The sequence below is a fragment of the Drosophila kikkawai genome, chromosome 3R, assembly GCF_030179895.1.
Source record: "Drosophila kikkawai strain 14028-0561.14 chromosome 3R, DkikHiC1v2, whole genome shotgun sequence".
Lineage (NCBI taxonomy): Eukaryota > Metazoa > Arthropoda > Insecta > Diptera > Drosophilidae > Drosophila > Drosophila kikkawai.
The window spans coordinates 28,692,971-28,709,023 of record NC_091731.1 but is presented as its reverse complement, the minus strand read 5'-3'; the positions used below and the strand labels follow the sequence as shown (position 1 = coordinate 28,709,023).

The window sequence follows — 16,053 nt, the reverse complement described above, 5'->3', positions numbered from 1 at the left end:
GTCTGTCAGCAACAAATGCAAAGCGCCAAAAACTGCGACACTTTGTATAAATTGTGTTGAAAACAGCAGCAGCAACAACAACAGCAGCAGCAGCAGCAGCAGCAGCAGCGGAGGCAGTGGAAAACTCCGTCTGTCCGAGGCAATTTCGGGCTGAGCCGCGACTGGCGATCGGTGCTGGCCACACCCCCTTCGGGCAAATGCAACAAATTATTGTCATCAATTTTTAGATGCAAAGCTTGAGGAGTGACATTTATTGAAGCATAGTTGGAGCAGCAGTTGGAGCTCCAGTTCGAAGCAGGGGCCGCTGGCCAGGCTCCGTTCAGGTCCAGGACGTGATTGCTCCATATTGCAGGCGGCTGGTAATGTTGATGATGATTATAGGCACGGTTCGGCATGGTTTGCAGCACTCTACACCAAGCGAAAAAGTATAATATAGCTGAAATTCATGTGAGAACGTCAATAATATATTTTCAGGAATTTTAAAAATATTTGTTTTTACATTACATTTTTGCTATCAAGGCTTTATTTAAGGCTCTTATCGAATCGAATTTTGACTTAAATTTTTACAGTGTACCCCTGTTTAGTCTGTTCCTGGACAGTAAGGAGTGACACGTTCGCCTCTGATTGCTAGGAAACGAAGGCAACAAGTGGCCATCGGCTGGCCATCCACTTAAATGAGTTTCTGGCTGGCAGTTTTTCTTGTTGCTTTTGTTTAACTTTATTATTTTTTTTGTATAATATTTTTTTGTATTTTTGGTTTTTGGTTTTCTATTTGGGGCGGCTGCCGCTTCATTAGCAGCTTCGCCGGCCCCCAAAAAAGTAAAAGCCAAAAAGTTATGACCATATTTGTGCTAAATTATGAGGCCCTTTCATAAATCAGGCAGCCGGGCAGCGGCGACCTAGCGAAAAATGCCAAGATTATGGCTTTGCCAATGTTTAGTGTGGCACCATTAGCCGCGCTGCCGGGCCGGGAAAACTCCAGTTCGCAAATGGTCAGTGGTGGAAATTTACATTGTGCCTGAACGGGACGTGGACAATTGCAAGTGCTCGACTTACTTTAAACTGTGCCATTTATCATATGCGAAAATATTTTGTCAGTCCGCTTTTGGCCTTTTGCCGTTTGGCCATTTTCACCATTTCCATTTGGTCATCTTTCGCTTTTCAATGAGACCAGGCCAGAGAGCCTGGATACACTACAAAAAAGAGGGGTACTGTTTTTGAATTTAAAATACCAGTTAAGATATATATCCTATTATATTTGGTAAATATTTTCTTATAGTTGGAAACTCACCTACTTATATAGCAGTGTACCCAGCTAGTCAGGCTGAATCTGTTGTGCGGTTGTTATGGCGGATCCCGTCCTCCCAAAAAGGCTACCGTTTTGGTAACTCTTTTTTTCGAGGGGGAGTCGCGAGGAGCCTAAGAAAGCCAGTTACAGTTGGCTCGTGCATGTCTCGTGGCCAGCAACAATAACCGAACAACAACTGGACAACAAAAGCACCCAAACCGTCGGATGTACGATCACTTGCATTACGGTTCCAGTTGTAGATTTATACATACCCCGAATATGAGTTACTTTCCTGGGGCGGTGTCTGGCTGCGAGAGAGTGCCAAGCGAATGGAACGGGGCCATGATCTCTGGCCGAGCATGCTAGGAAGTTGTAGAGCTCAGAAACAATTACCAGGGTGCTGGAGCCAGTTTCGATGCCTGTTCCAGTTCCGCATTTAAAAAAAAAACTGCCAGGAGTAAGGACACTCCAGGCGAACAGTGCCGTAGAACTGTGTCGTCCGACAATGAAAATGAATTACCACCTTTACGAGGCCACAAATCTTTTAGAGTTTTCTTTAGTGCCTAGGGCATTTTCAGGAAAATCTACAAAAATCGTAAAAAAGGAAATTATGATTTTAAAAATCAAAAAGAACAATAACATATAAAGAAAATAATGATCATTAATTAAGCTCTCATGAAATGTAACAATACTTTATGTTTAATATTTCTGAAGGGCACTTTTATACCTTTAAATAAAAAAATCTCTTGAATAAGCCCAATATCCAGTTGTCGCCATGTCTTGCAAGTGGGTTAAGTGAAGTTTCTGCATTGCAAAAGATCAGGGTTTAAGAATGCGCCGGGGGCACTTATGAACTTTGGGGCTCTTCTCGCTAAATTGACATCGCATTCGCAACCCAGGCAGGCCAATTAAAGACTCTACGTGACCTCCAGCCGAAAAAACAAAAACAAAAACTAAAGGCCGATGACAAAAAAAGAAAAAAACAGCCCTGCCATGTTGAGCTTTCCACGCTGCCACTCTCGCGAGATACGCGGTATGTGCAGCTAATTGACCAGCCCGGGACGATGATGCACTTCATCAAAAAAATACCAAAAAAAGCGGAGGCAGAGGCAGCAACCAGAAATGACAAATCCAAAAAAAGAGCCAGTGAGTGAGACTTACTCAAGTGGCGGGGCATTACGTCAACGTCAACTCAATTTGGCGGACAACGAGCTCGGAGCATGGGACAGATCTGTGCTCTGCGAGGAGGATGGGGATCCCCTCCATGGAGGGGGAGTGTTGGAGCGCGGCTGAGTGCGGGTCAAGTGCTGACGCATCAGCCAAATCCAGTGAAGTGCACCAAAACATACATATATAAATGCTTGAAAAATATAATGAGCGGAGTGGATGCTGCCAGCATCATTAAGAGCGATCATCTGTCAGGCAGATCGGCATATGAATGAGATTTCTGCCTCAATTTAATTCAGTTTTCATATTTTTTTTAAGCTACAAATGTCACGAGATACTAAATATTGTGAATCTAAAAACATTTGATTGCTTTTAGAATATTTTAATATTTAATTATGCAATTAAATTTTAGCATGCTTTAGATAATAATGTATTAAAATCCCAAAAACCAATGTTTTGAATATACAAAAGTATTTGTAATTAATCATAGACTTCTCACCCCTATTTTTTTTTTATTAAGTATCAGCTTCTGTTAGCTTGATTACAATGACATTTTCCGAATTCCTAGCTACTGGCCTGCCTCATTTTTCCCCTTAGCCACTGAATCAACAATTTTTTATCGCTGATATCGAGTAAGCCTGCAATATAATGATCAATAAAAATGGGTTTATATGGAAATGAAAAAAATGATTGCTTCATTGAATTTTATACATTCTTGTTCAGCCTTTAAAAAGCCTTGGAGTGGCCACCGAAACTTTAGTGTTAGCGTAGAGGTCTAATCAATAATGTCTTCGATAGTGTTGGCAATATTTCTGGTCTTTGGATCTATACCCGGCCTTGTGGCTTTTGAGATAGACAAGTTGATCTACTGCAATTTGTCACGTTGCGGTGAGGAGAACGTTGTTTGCCGAAAAGTCGTAAGATACTATGGCCAAATCAACCGTTGATGTTGAATAAAGGAATACATTTTTGATAGAACTACAGCTCTCCTTGCCGACCAAGAGCCCGATTGGTGTCCTTGAGTGATGAACAAAGGAATGTAATTCTCAACACGGTTAACCAGTTTAGGAACACGGCGGCCGCCGGCCTGACCCATAAATTGCTCCCCGCAGGACGAATGGCTCGCATCCAGTGGTCACCGGAGCTGGAGCACTTCGCCATGATGGATGCGATGAGCTGCGTGTCCATGACGCGTCCCTGCATGACGTCACCGAACTTTCCCAACATGGGCAGCATCTTTGATATGTACAGCTACTTGGGCAAAAGACAGAATAGCTTAAAAATTATAACAGAGATGATCTCGCAATGGACAAGCGAGGGACGTTATGTGACCTCCAAGCAAACCGCCTTCCTCTCCGAAAACAGTGACTTGAAGTGCGTAAATCAAGATTCGAATCTAATCCAGAATCTGACTGTTTCTTTATTTTTTTTAGATTCATCCTTCGAGTTGCACTTTTGATGTCCGAACGCAACACGCACATGGGATGTTCTGCGGTTAAACTTCAACACCAGCGCTTCAGATATCTGTACTTGAGTTGTACTTTTGCCACCATGAATATCCTGGGGCTTCCCATCTACAGGTCGGCTAAGTCACCTGCACAAATGTGCCTAAAACGGGATGTACTTTTCACCAATCTATGTGCCGCAGGCGAAAAGTATCTTGAAAACGCCAAACTAGTTGACTTGAGAATGCACGCTAAATAAAATGTAAGGGTTGAAGCCCCGCACTATTTATATTTAAGTTCCTACAATAAAGTTCTTCGTAGAGTGGAGTGTAATTGCATTGATGAACTCAAAGCAAAAACATCACGTGCTATGTTTAATCAATCAGCAGGTGACCAACACCTCATACCCCGGAGACAGCTAATGGCAGTGGCAAGGATAGAATAAAAGCAGCAGTTGAAAATTCTTAAATGCACATTCAACATGGGTCAGTTGCACCTTTTGTTGGCTACCTTCGTGCTCTTGAGTCCAGGCGGGGATTGCAGCTACCGTCACCTACTGCCTCATCTGAGCAGAGAACTTAACTTTGAGTTTGTTGTCCTGTTGGGAAACTCGGACCCAATTTGGCAGAAGACTTTATTTCAGTTACCAGTTCCCATTATCCAGATTAATGAAGAGTCCAAGGAAAACTACCATTTGGGGTTTGATCAATCTAAAAACTTTCTAACCATAGTTTTCGTTCATGAATCCTCGGAAAGAATTTTAGATCTTCTACACGTAAATCTAGGCTTTCTTAATACCTTGCCAGTGCTTATGGTTTTGGAGAAAGAGAGTGTGCGAGTGTATCCGCTTTTTGAATGGTGTTGGCATCATCAACTGCTTAATGTCGTTGCCGTAGGACGGGACTTTGAGGTGAGATTTATTTACTACCCTGAGTTTTCATTTAATTTATTAAGTAATATACAATTTAAAAAAGATTTATTTGACGGTGGCATTTGTTTGATATTTACAGAAATCTCAGATTATCTACAGCTACTCACCATTTCCCATACTCCAGTTTATTGAGCGTCGTTTGGAGAATAGTACCCTAATTTTCGAGTCACATTTGGAGGATCTTCAAGGTTATTCAGTGCCTATTGCCCTGGGTGGCTCTTCGCCGCGCCTTATTGTCTATCGTGGCTCGGATGGGCAACTTATCTTCTCGGGTCCAGTGGGAAATTTGATGAAGTGCTTCGAACAGCGTTACAATTGTAAAATGGTGCAACCGTATCCTTTCAATAAGACTTCAATTCAGCCAGCTCGACAACTGATTGGAGCTGTGCGAAATGGCAGTGTGCAATTCGCTTTGGCGGCGATTTACCCAGATTTTCCGTTTTCCGGGTACACCTACCCCATCGAGCTAATGAGCTGGTGCCTGATGATGCCAGTGCCCTCGGAGGTTCCTCACAGCCTGTTTTACTCTTTAGTATTCGATCCTTTAACATTTTGGCTCACGATCTTGGTAATGGTGGTGATCTCTCTAACCTTATCCTTGGCCCTGCGTCTTCATGGATACAGAGCTAGTTTTACAGAACACTTTCTCCACGACAGCTGCCTAAGAGGAGTGCTGGCCCAGCCCTTCTACGAGGTCCTGCGAGCTCCAGCCCTGGTGCGAGGCATATACATGGTCATATGTGTGCTGGGCATTTTGATCACCGCCTGGTACAACTCTTACTTTTCAACCTTTGTGACCAGTGCCCCAAGACAAGCGCCGTTCACCAGCTACGAGAGCATCGAGCACTCCAATGTCGAGGTGGTGATTTGGAAACCTGAATACGAGAAGCTTATTCAAATTTCCGAAAGCATGAGAAAATATACGTCCATATTTAGGATTAAATCGGACTACCAAGAATTTTTGCAGCTACGAGATTCCTTTGACACCAGATATGGATACATGATGCCCTTGGAGAAGTGGTCACTGATCAAGGAGCAACAGAAGGTCTTCAGTTCACCTCTGTTTACCCTGCGGGAGGATCTCTGTGTCTACCACACGATTCCCATTGTGTTTCCCATTGCGGATAACTCGATTTTCAGGCAGCCCCTGGAGCGTCTCATTCTGGATGTCACAGCCACGGGTCTTCTAGCTCGTTGGCGGGACATGGCCCTCACGGAAATGGTCAAGGCTGGTCAGCTGCAACTTGTCGATCGGAGTCAGCCAAAGGAATTTCGGGCCATGAAAGTGGAGGATTTGGAGCAGGTGTGGATAGCTGGGGGATTCATGCTAGGACTGGCCACTATGGTGTTTATAGGGGAGCTCCTTTGGTCATGGCGAAATAGGTTGCGAAGGATATTGACAGGAATTTTGTGGTTCAGAAATTTAACAACTTAAGTTCTTAAAAATGAAATTAAAAAATAAAAATACTAATAAAAAGTACATTTGTTATTTATTTTAAGAACACAAATTTATTTCTTTTATTAAATAATTGGTCCTTCTTATATCCTAATATCAAATTTATTATTTCAATTCGGTCATTAGGGTCCTATTGTAGTGTGAACAGCGACATCTAAGTATGTCGCCAAACCTGTCCGATTGAGGTTATTTTACTTGTTTTTTCCCGTATGGTTTTCCCTTGGGAAATGTTTTTTGGATTCCCTTGTTTTTGCCCGAGACTTGTTAACACAAGCCGCTAATTGGAATTAACCATTAGCGGCCTCGTCGGTGGATTCATTAGCAACCCTTTAAATGTGCAGCGGCATCAATCAGTGTCATGCAGTAGTCCCTCGACCGTCGTGATGGATTGCCCGCAGTGGATCCTATTCAGCCTTTGGTTGATTAGTCTTGCCAGTGCCTCCACGCTCACAGAATTGCTGGGCAGGATTAGGCAGGAGTCGGACTTTGAGTACGTGCTGCTCATGAGGAACAAGAACATGAGTGCATCGGATCAGGTGTGGAACAGCAGCAGTTTGGCAAAGGATATCATGGACACAGTGCAGGTTCCAGTCCTCCAGCTGGACGAGAATGTCAACTACTTCTTTCATAACTTTACAAGCAATCGACTAATTTCGATGGTGTTAATGAGTGATGTAAATCTAGACGAGCACAGGGGTCTGCTTCAGGCTCTAGTGGCGAATCTTAGGCACATGACCACGTCTCGGGTGATATTTATTATAGAAATGGAAGCTAGAAGTGCAGGGCTTTATGAATTGTTTAAAGACTGCTGGCTAAAGAAACTTCTGAATGTTATGGTTTTGTTTGCAGATCATGAGGTTGGTGCTCAAATTTTGAATTTATCTTTTTTTGAACTAAATTATTTTTTTAATATACTTCCTTATCGATGGCAGAGAACCAAGACCTTCTACAGCTACTCGCACTTTCCAATTCTCCAAATCGAAGAGCGTATTTACGATTCTGACCTGGAAGCCTCACTCATATTTCCCGATCGCCTGAGAAATTTCCATGAGTACGAGATGCCCGTGATCATTGGCGGCACAGCTCCACGAATGATTGCCTACTATGACAGAAAGGGTCGAGTGGTCTACAAGGGCACTGTGGGACATTTCATGAATGCCTTCCAGCAAAAGTTTAACTGCAAACTTGTGCAGCCCCTGAAAGCCGCGAATCCTTTGGAATTTGCTCCTTCGATGCAAACGGTGGCAGCGGTGCGTAACAATTCCGTTGAGATGTCCATGTCGCTGACCTTTCCGCCGTTTCCTCCTTTTGGGTTCAGCTACCCGTACGAGCAGTTGAACTGGTGCATTATGATGCCGGTGGAGGCTGATGTGCCACCTCTGGAGTACTACACCAGGGTTTTTGAGCTGAGCGCCTCTCTGCTGACTCTGGGTGCCCTCGTGATGATTTCCTGCTTGCTGGCCAGCTCTTTGTGTCTCCATGGCTATCCAACGTCCATCAATGATTTCCTGCTCCATGACAGCTGCCTGAGGGGAGTCCTCGGGCAATCCTTTGTGGAGGTGTTCCGAGCACCCATCCTCGTGAGGGGCATCTATCTGGAGATCTGCGTTCTTGGCATCCTGATCACCGCCTGGTACAACTCATATTTCTCCAGCTACGTGACCACCGCGCCCAAGCAGCCCGCTTTCAGGAACTACGATGATGTGCTGGCCTCCAAGCTGAAGGTGGTGGCCTGGAAACCGGAGTATGCTGAGCTGTTCGGTCGCCTCCTGGAGTTTCGCAAGTACGAGCCCATGTTTTTGGTGGAGCCGGACTTTAGCAAGTATCTCGCTCGTCGGGACACAATGGACACACGGTATGGCTACATGATCACCAACGGCCGATGGGTGGTTATCAACGAGCAGCAGAAAGTCTTCTCCCGACCCCTATTCCGCATGCGAGAGGATTTCTGCTTCTTCAACAATGTCCCCTTTGGGTTGCCGCTGCACGAGAACTCGGTGTTCATGGAACCGGTACTCCGGCTGATTATGGAGCTGGCCGAAACGGGGTTATCCCAATACTGGCTCACGAAGGTCTTCTCGGAGCTAATTGAGGCGGGGGAGATGCACTTCATAGACCTGAGTCCGCGGCGGGAGTTCCGTGCCATGCAGCTGCAGGACCTGGAGTACATATGGTATGGCTTTGCCTTCATGGCGGTGCTGTCCTCCCTGGTGTGGCTGCTGGAAGTGACATTCTACAGGATAAAGTCTTCGAAGGGTGTTTTTTCACTACATTTTATTTTCCGCAGATAAAAAAGTTGCTTAAGAAGTCAAATAAAAAAATATTTGGCTTCAGGGGTATAACTTCGAACATGCAATTAAAATAGATATTAAGACAATGCACGAACTTTATCGGCAAACGCAAATGGAACTCTCTTATAGAAAAAAAAAACTATTTTCCACCGTGAGACCGTAAATTTTATGAGCCTGAAACTCTAGTTAAAGGTACTAAAGGTGAATCGATTTTTGTTAGTGGCCAAGGGTTTGCCTTTTACGACCCACGCTAGTGCAGCTGCCTGGTGCTTATGGTTATTCGTGCAGCCATCAAATATGACTTTCCTTTCGTTTCGCTCACCCCACTCGAGGGGATCTGCACTTCCCGATTTTCATTTGGCAAATATTTGCACAGCAGCTCGTCGGCTCAAAGTTCAACATCAAAAGCAATTAAGACGCGTGCTGGCAGCTAAACACACTGAGCACTGAGCACACCGATCACTGAAATACCCGGGCTCCAGCTCCCCAAAGGTGCGCACTGATGTTAGCCACCTGTGCGACGGCAACTGGCGCCTCTTGAAATTCCCTAATCGACATGTTTCGATCTCAAACGACTTGGTCGGCCGCGGAGGCATCACCATCAGTAGTGCACAGGAAGAAACAAATAAATTTTTAGAGTAGCCTTCATTTATAATGTTCCATTGGGTAATGATTAAATATTTTTAAATATTTTTTAACAAGGTGAACAATGATGTTATGTTATTTTAAACAGAGTCGCCATGGGTACTTACGCTTGCAATATTAAAACAAATTATATAAAAATACAAAGAAATCAGGTAAATTTTTGCCAGTGCTGGAGTCGTGTTGCAGCTATCGTGGAGTGAAAAATTTTCTCTAATCTGCGCTGATGGCACGCATTTGTAACCCCCCGCCAAACGATGTCGGCAGTCTGGGGCCGGGTACTTTGATTTTGACTGACAAGTGCCGCCTGCCTGCCTGCCTGCTGCTGCTGCTGCTGGTGCTGCTGCGACTGTTGCTGCTGCAGTTGCAATACGTTGTTGACATGCGCAGCTGCATGCGCTTTCATGTGCGCTCAAGCTCCTTTATTGGAGAAAATTATTTCAGACCTCGGTCAGAGCCAGCTCCGTAACGAGCTAAAACTAATTAACCCACGACAGACCCAAACAGCAGGCACACGGGGCGCATCTTAATTGTCAATAAAACGTTTTAGATTTCTTTATTTTAATGCTTGCAATACTAAAAAAATTAATGCAAAACTTAACCGCAGATGGGATGTGTGTGTGTGAGAGTGGCTTTCGCCCAGGTGTTTGTGTGTGTGTGTGTGTGCATAAATAATAACTAACAAAGATTTAACTAAGATTTCGATGTGTGGTTTAGCCTAGGCTTGGATATAAACAAGGAGCGCTCTCTATGTACATAAACTATTTAGTTCAATAAATTAGCAGAAATACTCGTATTGCAAAGTGTACACAGTTTATAACAAATCGTTAAAACGTTACATAACCCAAACACCATTGAAGATATTTTTGCGTAATCTAAATCTATTGTCCATTAAAAACTATCACAAAATAATTGGCAGTTTAATTAACCATTAACTATAGCTGTTTTATTAATAAGCTTAGCCTAGTCCATACACTAGTTGGGGGAATGTGTGTCTTGTGTGTTTGTGTGTGTTATCTTTAATAATGGCGCATTCGCCTTGGTAATGCGCCTTGTGTTTATCAAATACAAAATACAAAAATAATGGCAAGTGCAAGTTGAGTTGCATTCGGGTAAACAACTGCTGAACATTGGAGTTTGGAGTGTTTCGAGCTTCAGTGTACGAACATAAAATATACACTAATAGAGTAATGCTGGTGCCCCGTCTGAATGCCCTCGAAGTTGGCTAACACTCGGCCCAAGAGATCAGAGAGATCCTTGAAGGAGAAAGGAGCGGGGAATTGCTGTAGGATGAGCTCCGAATGGGTGCCTCGGGTCTAGAGTGTTCCTTCCTCAAAAATATTTGGCATTCCCCTTGCTGGCTTTTAGTTTGTATTTATTTATTTGTAGTAAAAACCTAACTCTATTTACGAGTATATATACATTAACACTAGCAAACAAATTTACGCTAATTTGGGCAGAGCAACTAAGAAAACAAATACTTTCAATTTACAGGAAACACGCATCGTGCTGGGCTAGCTAAGGACTGTGAGAGCTGCGGGTGATTAGGAGGATTAGGGGACTCCCGGTGAGTCCGGTTTTGGAAATTGGATCGGAAAATATTCTGTTTCTGTTTAGCAAGGAAGCGTTTGGCCTCATTTTGATATCACCACTCGTGGAATTGCTTCGTTAGCTTCATTACACTTCTATTTCTACACGCCTAGCATACTATTTTAGTTTAACTTTAGTAGCATAATTAAAATCCTCAGAATTTGGCACATTTAAATTTAATTAGTTTGTGTAAATGTACATTAGGTTCAGTATTGTATTTGGAAGTGCTTCGAGAGAGTGTGCATCTGTCTGTCTGTGTGTGTGGGCATAGGAATCGCACAGAGAGCTGAAGTAGGAATCCATCAATGACGTAAATTCGAGTCGGGAGTATTTGGGCGTTTAAGTATTTAACAGTTTAGGTAGTTACAGTAGGACATCTTCGATTGTGTTCTATTTGTGTGTATGTATTTTGTGTGTAAGGAACAAGAAATATAGTATTTTAGCCGGGGGAATGGCACTCCCCTCGCCCTGGACACTACCGATTGCTGAGCAGTCCGTTGGCCGGTGGCAGTACCCCCGGTGGAGTGTTGGGATTGCTGATCATCACGGGCAAGGAAGGTGGCACCACTCCACCACCGCCCAGTTGTCGCGGATTTAGAGAAGCTGCCGCTGCTGCCGCCGCCGCTGCCGCTGCAGCTGCTGCGGCCGAGGAAGAGGAACCACTGGATCGCTGGTGCTTGCCGGAACTGCCTTTGATGAGGTTCCCATTATTCTTCTGGGTCATGTGCGTCTGGTAGTGCTTGGCCAGGTGGGCCTTCTGCCGGAAGCTTTTGCCGCACAGCGAGCAGGCGAAGGGCTTCTCGCCCGTATGCGTCCTTATATGCACATTCACCGAGTACTTGTCCTTGAATCCCTTCGAGCAGATGGAGCAGTAGTGTAGAGAGCGCTCCTTCCGCTGCCCACTGCCTCCGGACGAGGAGGACGAGCTGCCGCCTGAGTTGGCCGGCGGACTGTTGCTGCTGCTGCTGGCACTGCCGCTGGAGGAGGAGCTGCCGGTGCTGCCAGTGGCTCCGATTACCGGGCCCAAGGGATTGCTGCTGTTTGCATTGCTATTATTATTGGCCACACTGGGATTGTTGTTGTTGCCGCTGCTGCTCCGCTTGTACTGTTTCTTGGGCTTGCTGACTCCTCCGCCGCTGCCACTGGACTTGGACACCCCCACCGATGACGAGGGCGAGGTGGAAGTGCTAACCTCTGGCTTCAGTGGCTGCGGTGGCTGCAGCTGCCCCGCCACGCTGGCCGCCGGATTGGGCGAGATCTGCATCAGCACGTCGGCAGCGGATTGACCATAATCTCCCGGAGTAGGCGTGCTGCAGAACTGCTGCACCTCATTGGCAATGCGCTTGATCTTCTCGAAATCATCGCTGAAGGCGTTCTCCAGCGACAGGAACATGTCGTCCACCAAAATGTTGGCACTGCCATTGTGCTGCTGCTGCTGTTGCTGTTGCTGCTGCTGCTGAGAGCTGAGGTGGATGCCCTGAGCCTCGTCGAAGATCTGGGCGGCACTCAGGGTGGAGTCTGCAAACCCGAGGGCAGCAGCCTCGTCGGCAAACAGCAGGCGCCGCATATCTTCGTCCTTTACCACGGGCATGGTCAAGCCATTCTGCATGTGCAGTCCCTTGGCGTACCCCTTGCCCTGAAGCGCGCTCCTCAGTAAGGACTCCGCTGTGCTCTGCTCCGTGTCCGTGTTATGATCCGCCATGTGCCAGTCGTTGTTGTTGTTCTGGAACTGCGCCAGCTGTTGACCCAAATCGTTGCCACCCGCTAGCGAGATCGCTGTGACCAGCGAGGGCAGAGCCTGCGGCGTCTGCTGTCCCTGGTTCTGGTTCTGGTTCAGGCCACTGCCATCCGCTCCACTGCCGATCACATCCTTGCCGTCCGTGCTAAAGCCGCTGTCGTCGTAGGGATACTCCGACTTGATGTAGCCCGGAAAGCTGCTTAGCAGGCTGTCCAAGTCCAGCGAGCTGGGCAGCTGCTCCGCCTCGGAGCGCTTCAGCCAGGGCTCGCCGCCGTTTAATACTGTCAGGGTGTAGATCTGCCCGTCGGTGGTGTCCAGGCTGCTAATGGTATCGCTGCTGCTGCCCGCTCCGCTCGAGGCTCCCGAGGAGCTGCTCGCATTCGGCTGCTGCTGATGTTGCTGCTGCAGCTGCGGGTGTTGCTGTAATTGTTGCTGCTGCTGTTGCTGTTGCTGGAGGTGGGACTGCGGCGAGGTGGGACTGGGCTGGTTTGTGCTGGTGGATCCGCCATTGCTGGCGCTGGTGGTGACAGGCTGCTGTTGCCAGCAGTAGCGGTCTAGGTCCTCGAAGATTGAGCTGGAGTCGAGGCGGTTGCTTTCCTTGTCCTGGTGCCAGAACTGAAAGGTGGATAGAAGTGGAAGGGAGACGTCAGAAAGTGGATTTTGATGATGTTTCTAGTGATTTCCCCTAGAAAAACTAAATATAGAAAATATCTAAAGCTTTTAGATCATTGCTCACCTCGTAGCCCTGTAACGTGGGATCGCCGTTGTTGCTGCTGCCGTTGCGGTTGCCCACGGGCACCACGACGCCGCTGCCATTTGCTCCAGCGCCAGATCCCCCTCCCCCGTCGTGGATCATGCTGCTGGTGGTTCTCGCACCGCCGCCGCCGCAGAGGCTCTGCTGTTGGGACTGCGGATTTCCTGACTGGTGCACCACCTGAACATGATTGTTGTTGTGGCTGTTGTGACTGTGCGGCGCCTGCTGGTGGTTCTGATGGTTTTGATGGCTCTGGTGGTGCTGGTGCTGCTGCTGGTGCAGTGTGACGCCCAGGGCTTCCACGCCAACACCCACGCCCACTCCTATGCCAATGCCCATGTCAGGGCCAGTGACAAAATCAAAGAAATCCGCCTTCGAGAGATCCTCGGCACGAAAGGACTCACTGATGTCCATGCCAGCCGATGCGGACATATCCTCGGTGCCGATCATTTGCTGAGCCTGAAGCGCCAGAGTAGCGCCTTGAAGAACCAGGTACTGGTTGAACCGGAAGAGTTAATAAGCTGGGGAAGAAATTAAAAGTTAAGGGATTAGTAAAGCCAAAGAAAAGCTAGGAACATAAAATATATTAATCTTAAAGTATAAATATAGGACTTATTTTCCCTTATATTATATTTTCCAAGAAGACTGCTCTAAATTTCCCTTTCGATTTCTCAATTTCTTTAACACACACTCGCGCATTGCATTAAAAGTCACACCGATTGATTAAAGCCACTTGTCAGTTGGCCACTTAAGTCAATCAGTCATTCGCATTCGTATTCGCATTCGGATTCGGATTGGCTCATTCTAGCCACATGGTCCGAGCCTGCATTCCGGCCATACTTGCATTTTAATTTGAGGCAGCCACATCAGCCGGCCGGCCGGCTATCTGCAAATAAATAAATCAAACTGACAGAAGGGTGACAAAGTGTAAACACATTTGGCGTGCTCGACTCGTAAATCTCGCGGACTTTGGCTAATGCCAAACTCAGCCTCAACCTGTCGCTGTGACAGTTTTTTCCTTCTATTTGTATTTGGCCAGCAAACACTTTTTGTCTTGGCTTGTTTCATTTGCATAGATTCGGCAAGTGCCCGGCATTTAGAATAGTTGCAAGAAAACAAATAAAAAGTGTGTGGCTACTGTATATTCCATATTGAGTACACAAACATATGAGGGTACACTTGAAGAAAAAACCCACAAATAAGAGAAGAAAAAATGTATTAAAATAATAATCTAATAATTCTAGAACCAGTTAGCCTTGTTTAGTAGCACCTGTACCATGGTTATATGTAATTATTTTGGTAAAAAGAACTTTAAATTATTTTTGTTGAGTGCCAGACTGTACCCAAAGGTGATCGAACTGACAGGCCCCAACTGCCTTTTCAGTTAGCATATCGGTATCGGCATTGGAATCGCCAACTGCCCGCAAACGTACCCCCGAGTCGTGTTCTGGCAAATGTGCCAAATGTTCAAATTGTCAAATTGATTCTACTCCTTTTTGCTCCCCCGACACTGACACCGACATCGAAACCGACTCCGACTCTGACTCCGACCCAAGTCGCTTATGTAGTACGTAGTATATGCATGAAAAATGGACCTTACGTGGCGTGGCAGCGTGAGAACCACAAACAGAAATGACTTAACAAATTTGCATTGCTCAGTGGCGAAGCTGGGGCTTGCATACTTTAGATAAGGGCAAAGCGTAGAGAAAATGCCGCTGTTGGAAAATATTTCAGATGCTGCTGCTGCTGCTGCTGCTAGAAGCTCTTAAGTGCGGCGGTATCTGTGGGGAAATCTAGCTGGCATCGGAGCGGGGCTCTGGAAATAAAAGAAATAGCTCTGACGGAGGCAGCCTCAACACCTGATCAAAGGAGGAAGAAAAGGCAACAGCAAGTGCAGACCAGTTAACATTTTAAAGGTGAGCTCGTTTCCAGATCCCAGTCTGCAGTCGGCAGCAGTCTTTGGCCTGGCTTTTATCGTTATTCCATCGTCTTGGAAATTTCTCCCAAAAAAAGCTTAAAAAAAAAAACCTCTGCGAAACTCTGCGTAATCGGTTGTGGTCATTTGCCTGCCGTCTGAAAGCCTAGTAGTTTATTTAATAATCATGTTTAAAATGCAGAAATTACTTTATATATACTTTATGGCCAGCAGCGGGGAAAAGCGCAGCGGCGCCGGCAGAACGGAGCAAAAAAAATACAAAACATAAAATAATAAGCCTTTGTTTGAGCATTTTAGCGCTCAAATATTGACTAATTTGAGCACGATTATTGTGATTTGGATGCGGGGCCGACGAGTCGGGAAAGAAAGTTGGCCAGTGGAGAGACGTGCTCATATAACTGGCGGCCAGCCAATCATGGACGTGGATGGAGCTCAGCTAGTGGCCGTGGATGTGGCTCCGCACATGCATCTTCCCATCTTCGGGGCCGCAATGAAGATGCATGCGAATTCGAATACGAATGGCAGTACTGCCTGCATTTTATTCCCCCGACTGACTATGGATGCTGGATGCTGGATGCTGCATGGTAATCGCAATCGTAATCGTAGAAATTGTTAGCGCATTTTGGCCAATGCAAACAGCCCGAGGCGGCATCATTTAAAAAACATGATAGCATGATGGGTTTTATGTTGCGGCCTCCTCGATTATGGCCCATAAATAATAGCGTTCCAATAATTCGAGTGTTTTTAATTAAGCTCGCTCTCTGGCATATTTATTTACACAGTTTGTGCCAGCCGACAGACAGGCTGGCAGCGAT

At 46.0% G+C, this 16,053-nt stretch overlaps 4 protein-coding genes across 4 annotated transcripts in view; 3 read left to right on the top strand and 1 right to left on the bottom strand.

Annotated features, from left to right (window-relative positions):
- Positions 1–3,215: 3,215 nt before the first annotated feature.
- Positions 3,216–4,264, top strand: LOC108080263 (tabinhibitin 7-like). Its single transcript, XM_017174930.3, has 3 exons — positions 3,216–3,372; positions 3,432–3,829; positions 3,889–4,264. The coding sequence occupies exons 1-3, from the start codon at positions 3,241–3,243 to the stop codon at positions 4,157–4,159; spliced, it is 801 nt and encodes a 266-aa protein (XP_017030419.1). The 5' UTR covers positions 3,216–3,240; the 3' UTR covers positions 4,160–4,264.
- A 117-nt stretch (positions 4,265–4,381) lies between these two features.
- Ir94d (Ionotropic receptor 94d) lies at positions 4,382–6,266 on the top strand. Its single transcript, XM_017174872.1, has 2 exons — positions 4,382–4,810; positions 4,911–6,266. Exons 1-2 carry the CDS (start codon positions 4,382–4,384, stop codon positions 6,264–6,266), a joined length of 1,785 nt encoding a protein of 594 aa, XP_017030361.1.
- A 404-nt stretch (positions 6,267–6,670) lies between these two features.
- On the top strand, positions 6,671–8,578 carry Ir94e (Ionotropic receptor 94e). The gene is made up of 2 exons (XM_017174863.1): positions 6,671–7,144; positions 7,220–8,578. The coding sequence occupies exons 1-2, from the start codon at positions 6,671–6,673 to the stop codon at positions 8,576–8,578; spliced, it is 1,833 nt and encodes a 610-aa protein (XP_017030352.1).
- A 1,830-nt stretch (positions 8,579–10,408) lies between these two features.
- Positions 10,409–16,053, bottom strand: part of LOC108080224 (transcriptional regulator ovo) — a 53,773-nt gene continuing 48,128 nt past the window's right edge. Inside the window, exons 2-3 of the mRNA XM_070287274.1 lie at positions 13,285–13,823; positions 10,409–13,163 (exon numbers count right to left, since the gene is read on the bottom strand). Coding sequence (XP_070143375.1) covers positions 11,286–13,163; positions 13,285–13,752 — 2,346 coding nt within the window. The 5' untranslated portion in view covers positions 13,753–13,823 and the 3' untranslated portion in view covers positions 10,409–11,285. The remainder of the gene's footprint in view (positions 13,164–13,284; positions 13,824–16,053) is intronic.

Bases quoted from the DNA above. Each gene is read 5' to 3' on its own strand.
- Ir94e (XM_017174863.1), top strand. From the start codon at position 6,671: ATGGATTGCCCGCAGTGGATCCTATTCAGCCTTTGGTTGATTAGTCTT. The intron at 7,145-7,219 runs GTTGGTGCTCAA...TATCGATGGCAG, and splicing joins TTTTGTTTGCAGATCATGAG to AGAACCAAGACCTTCTACAG.
- Ir94d (XM_017174872.1), top strand. From the start codon at position 4,382: ATGGGTCAGTTGCACCTTTTGTTGGCTACCTTCGTGCTCTTGAGTCCA. The intron at 4,811-4,910 runs GTGAGATTTATT...TGATATTTACAG, and splicing joins CCGTAGGACGGGACTTTGAG to AAATCTCAGATTATCTACAG.
- LOC108080263 (XM_017174930.3), top strand. From the start codon at position 3,241: ATGTCTTCGATAGTGTTGGCAATATTTCTGGTCTTTGGATCTATACCC. The intron at 3,373-3,431 runs GTAAGATACTAT...CATTTTTGATAG, and splicing joins ACGTTGTTTGCCGAAAAGTC to AACTACAGCTCTCCTTGCCG. The intron at 3,830-3,888 runs GTGCGTAAATCA...TATTTTTTTTAG, and splicing joins TCCGAAAACAGTGACTTGAA to ATTCATCCTTCGAGTTGCAC.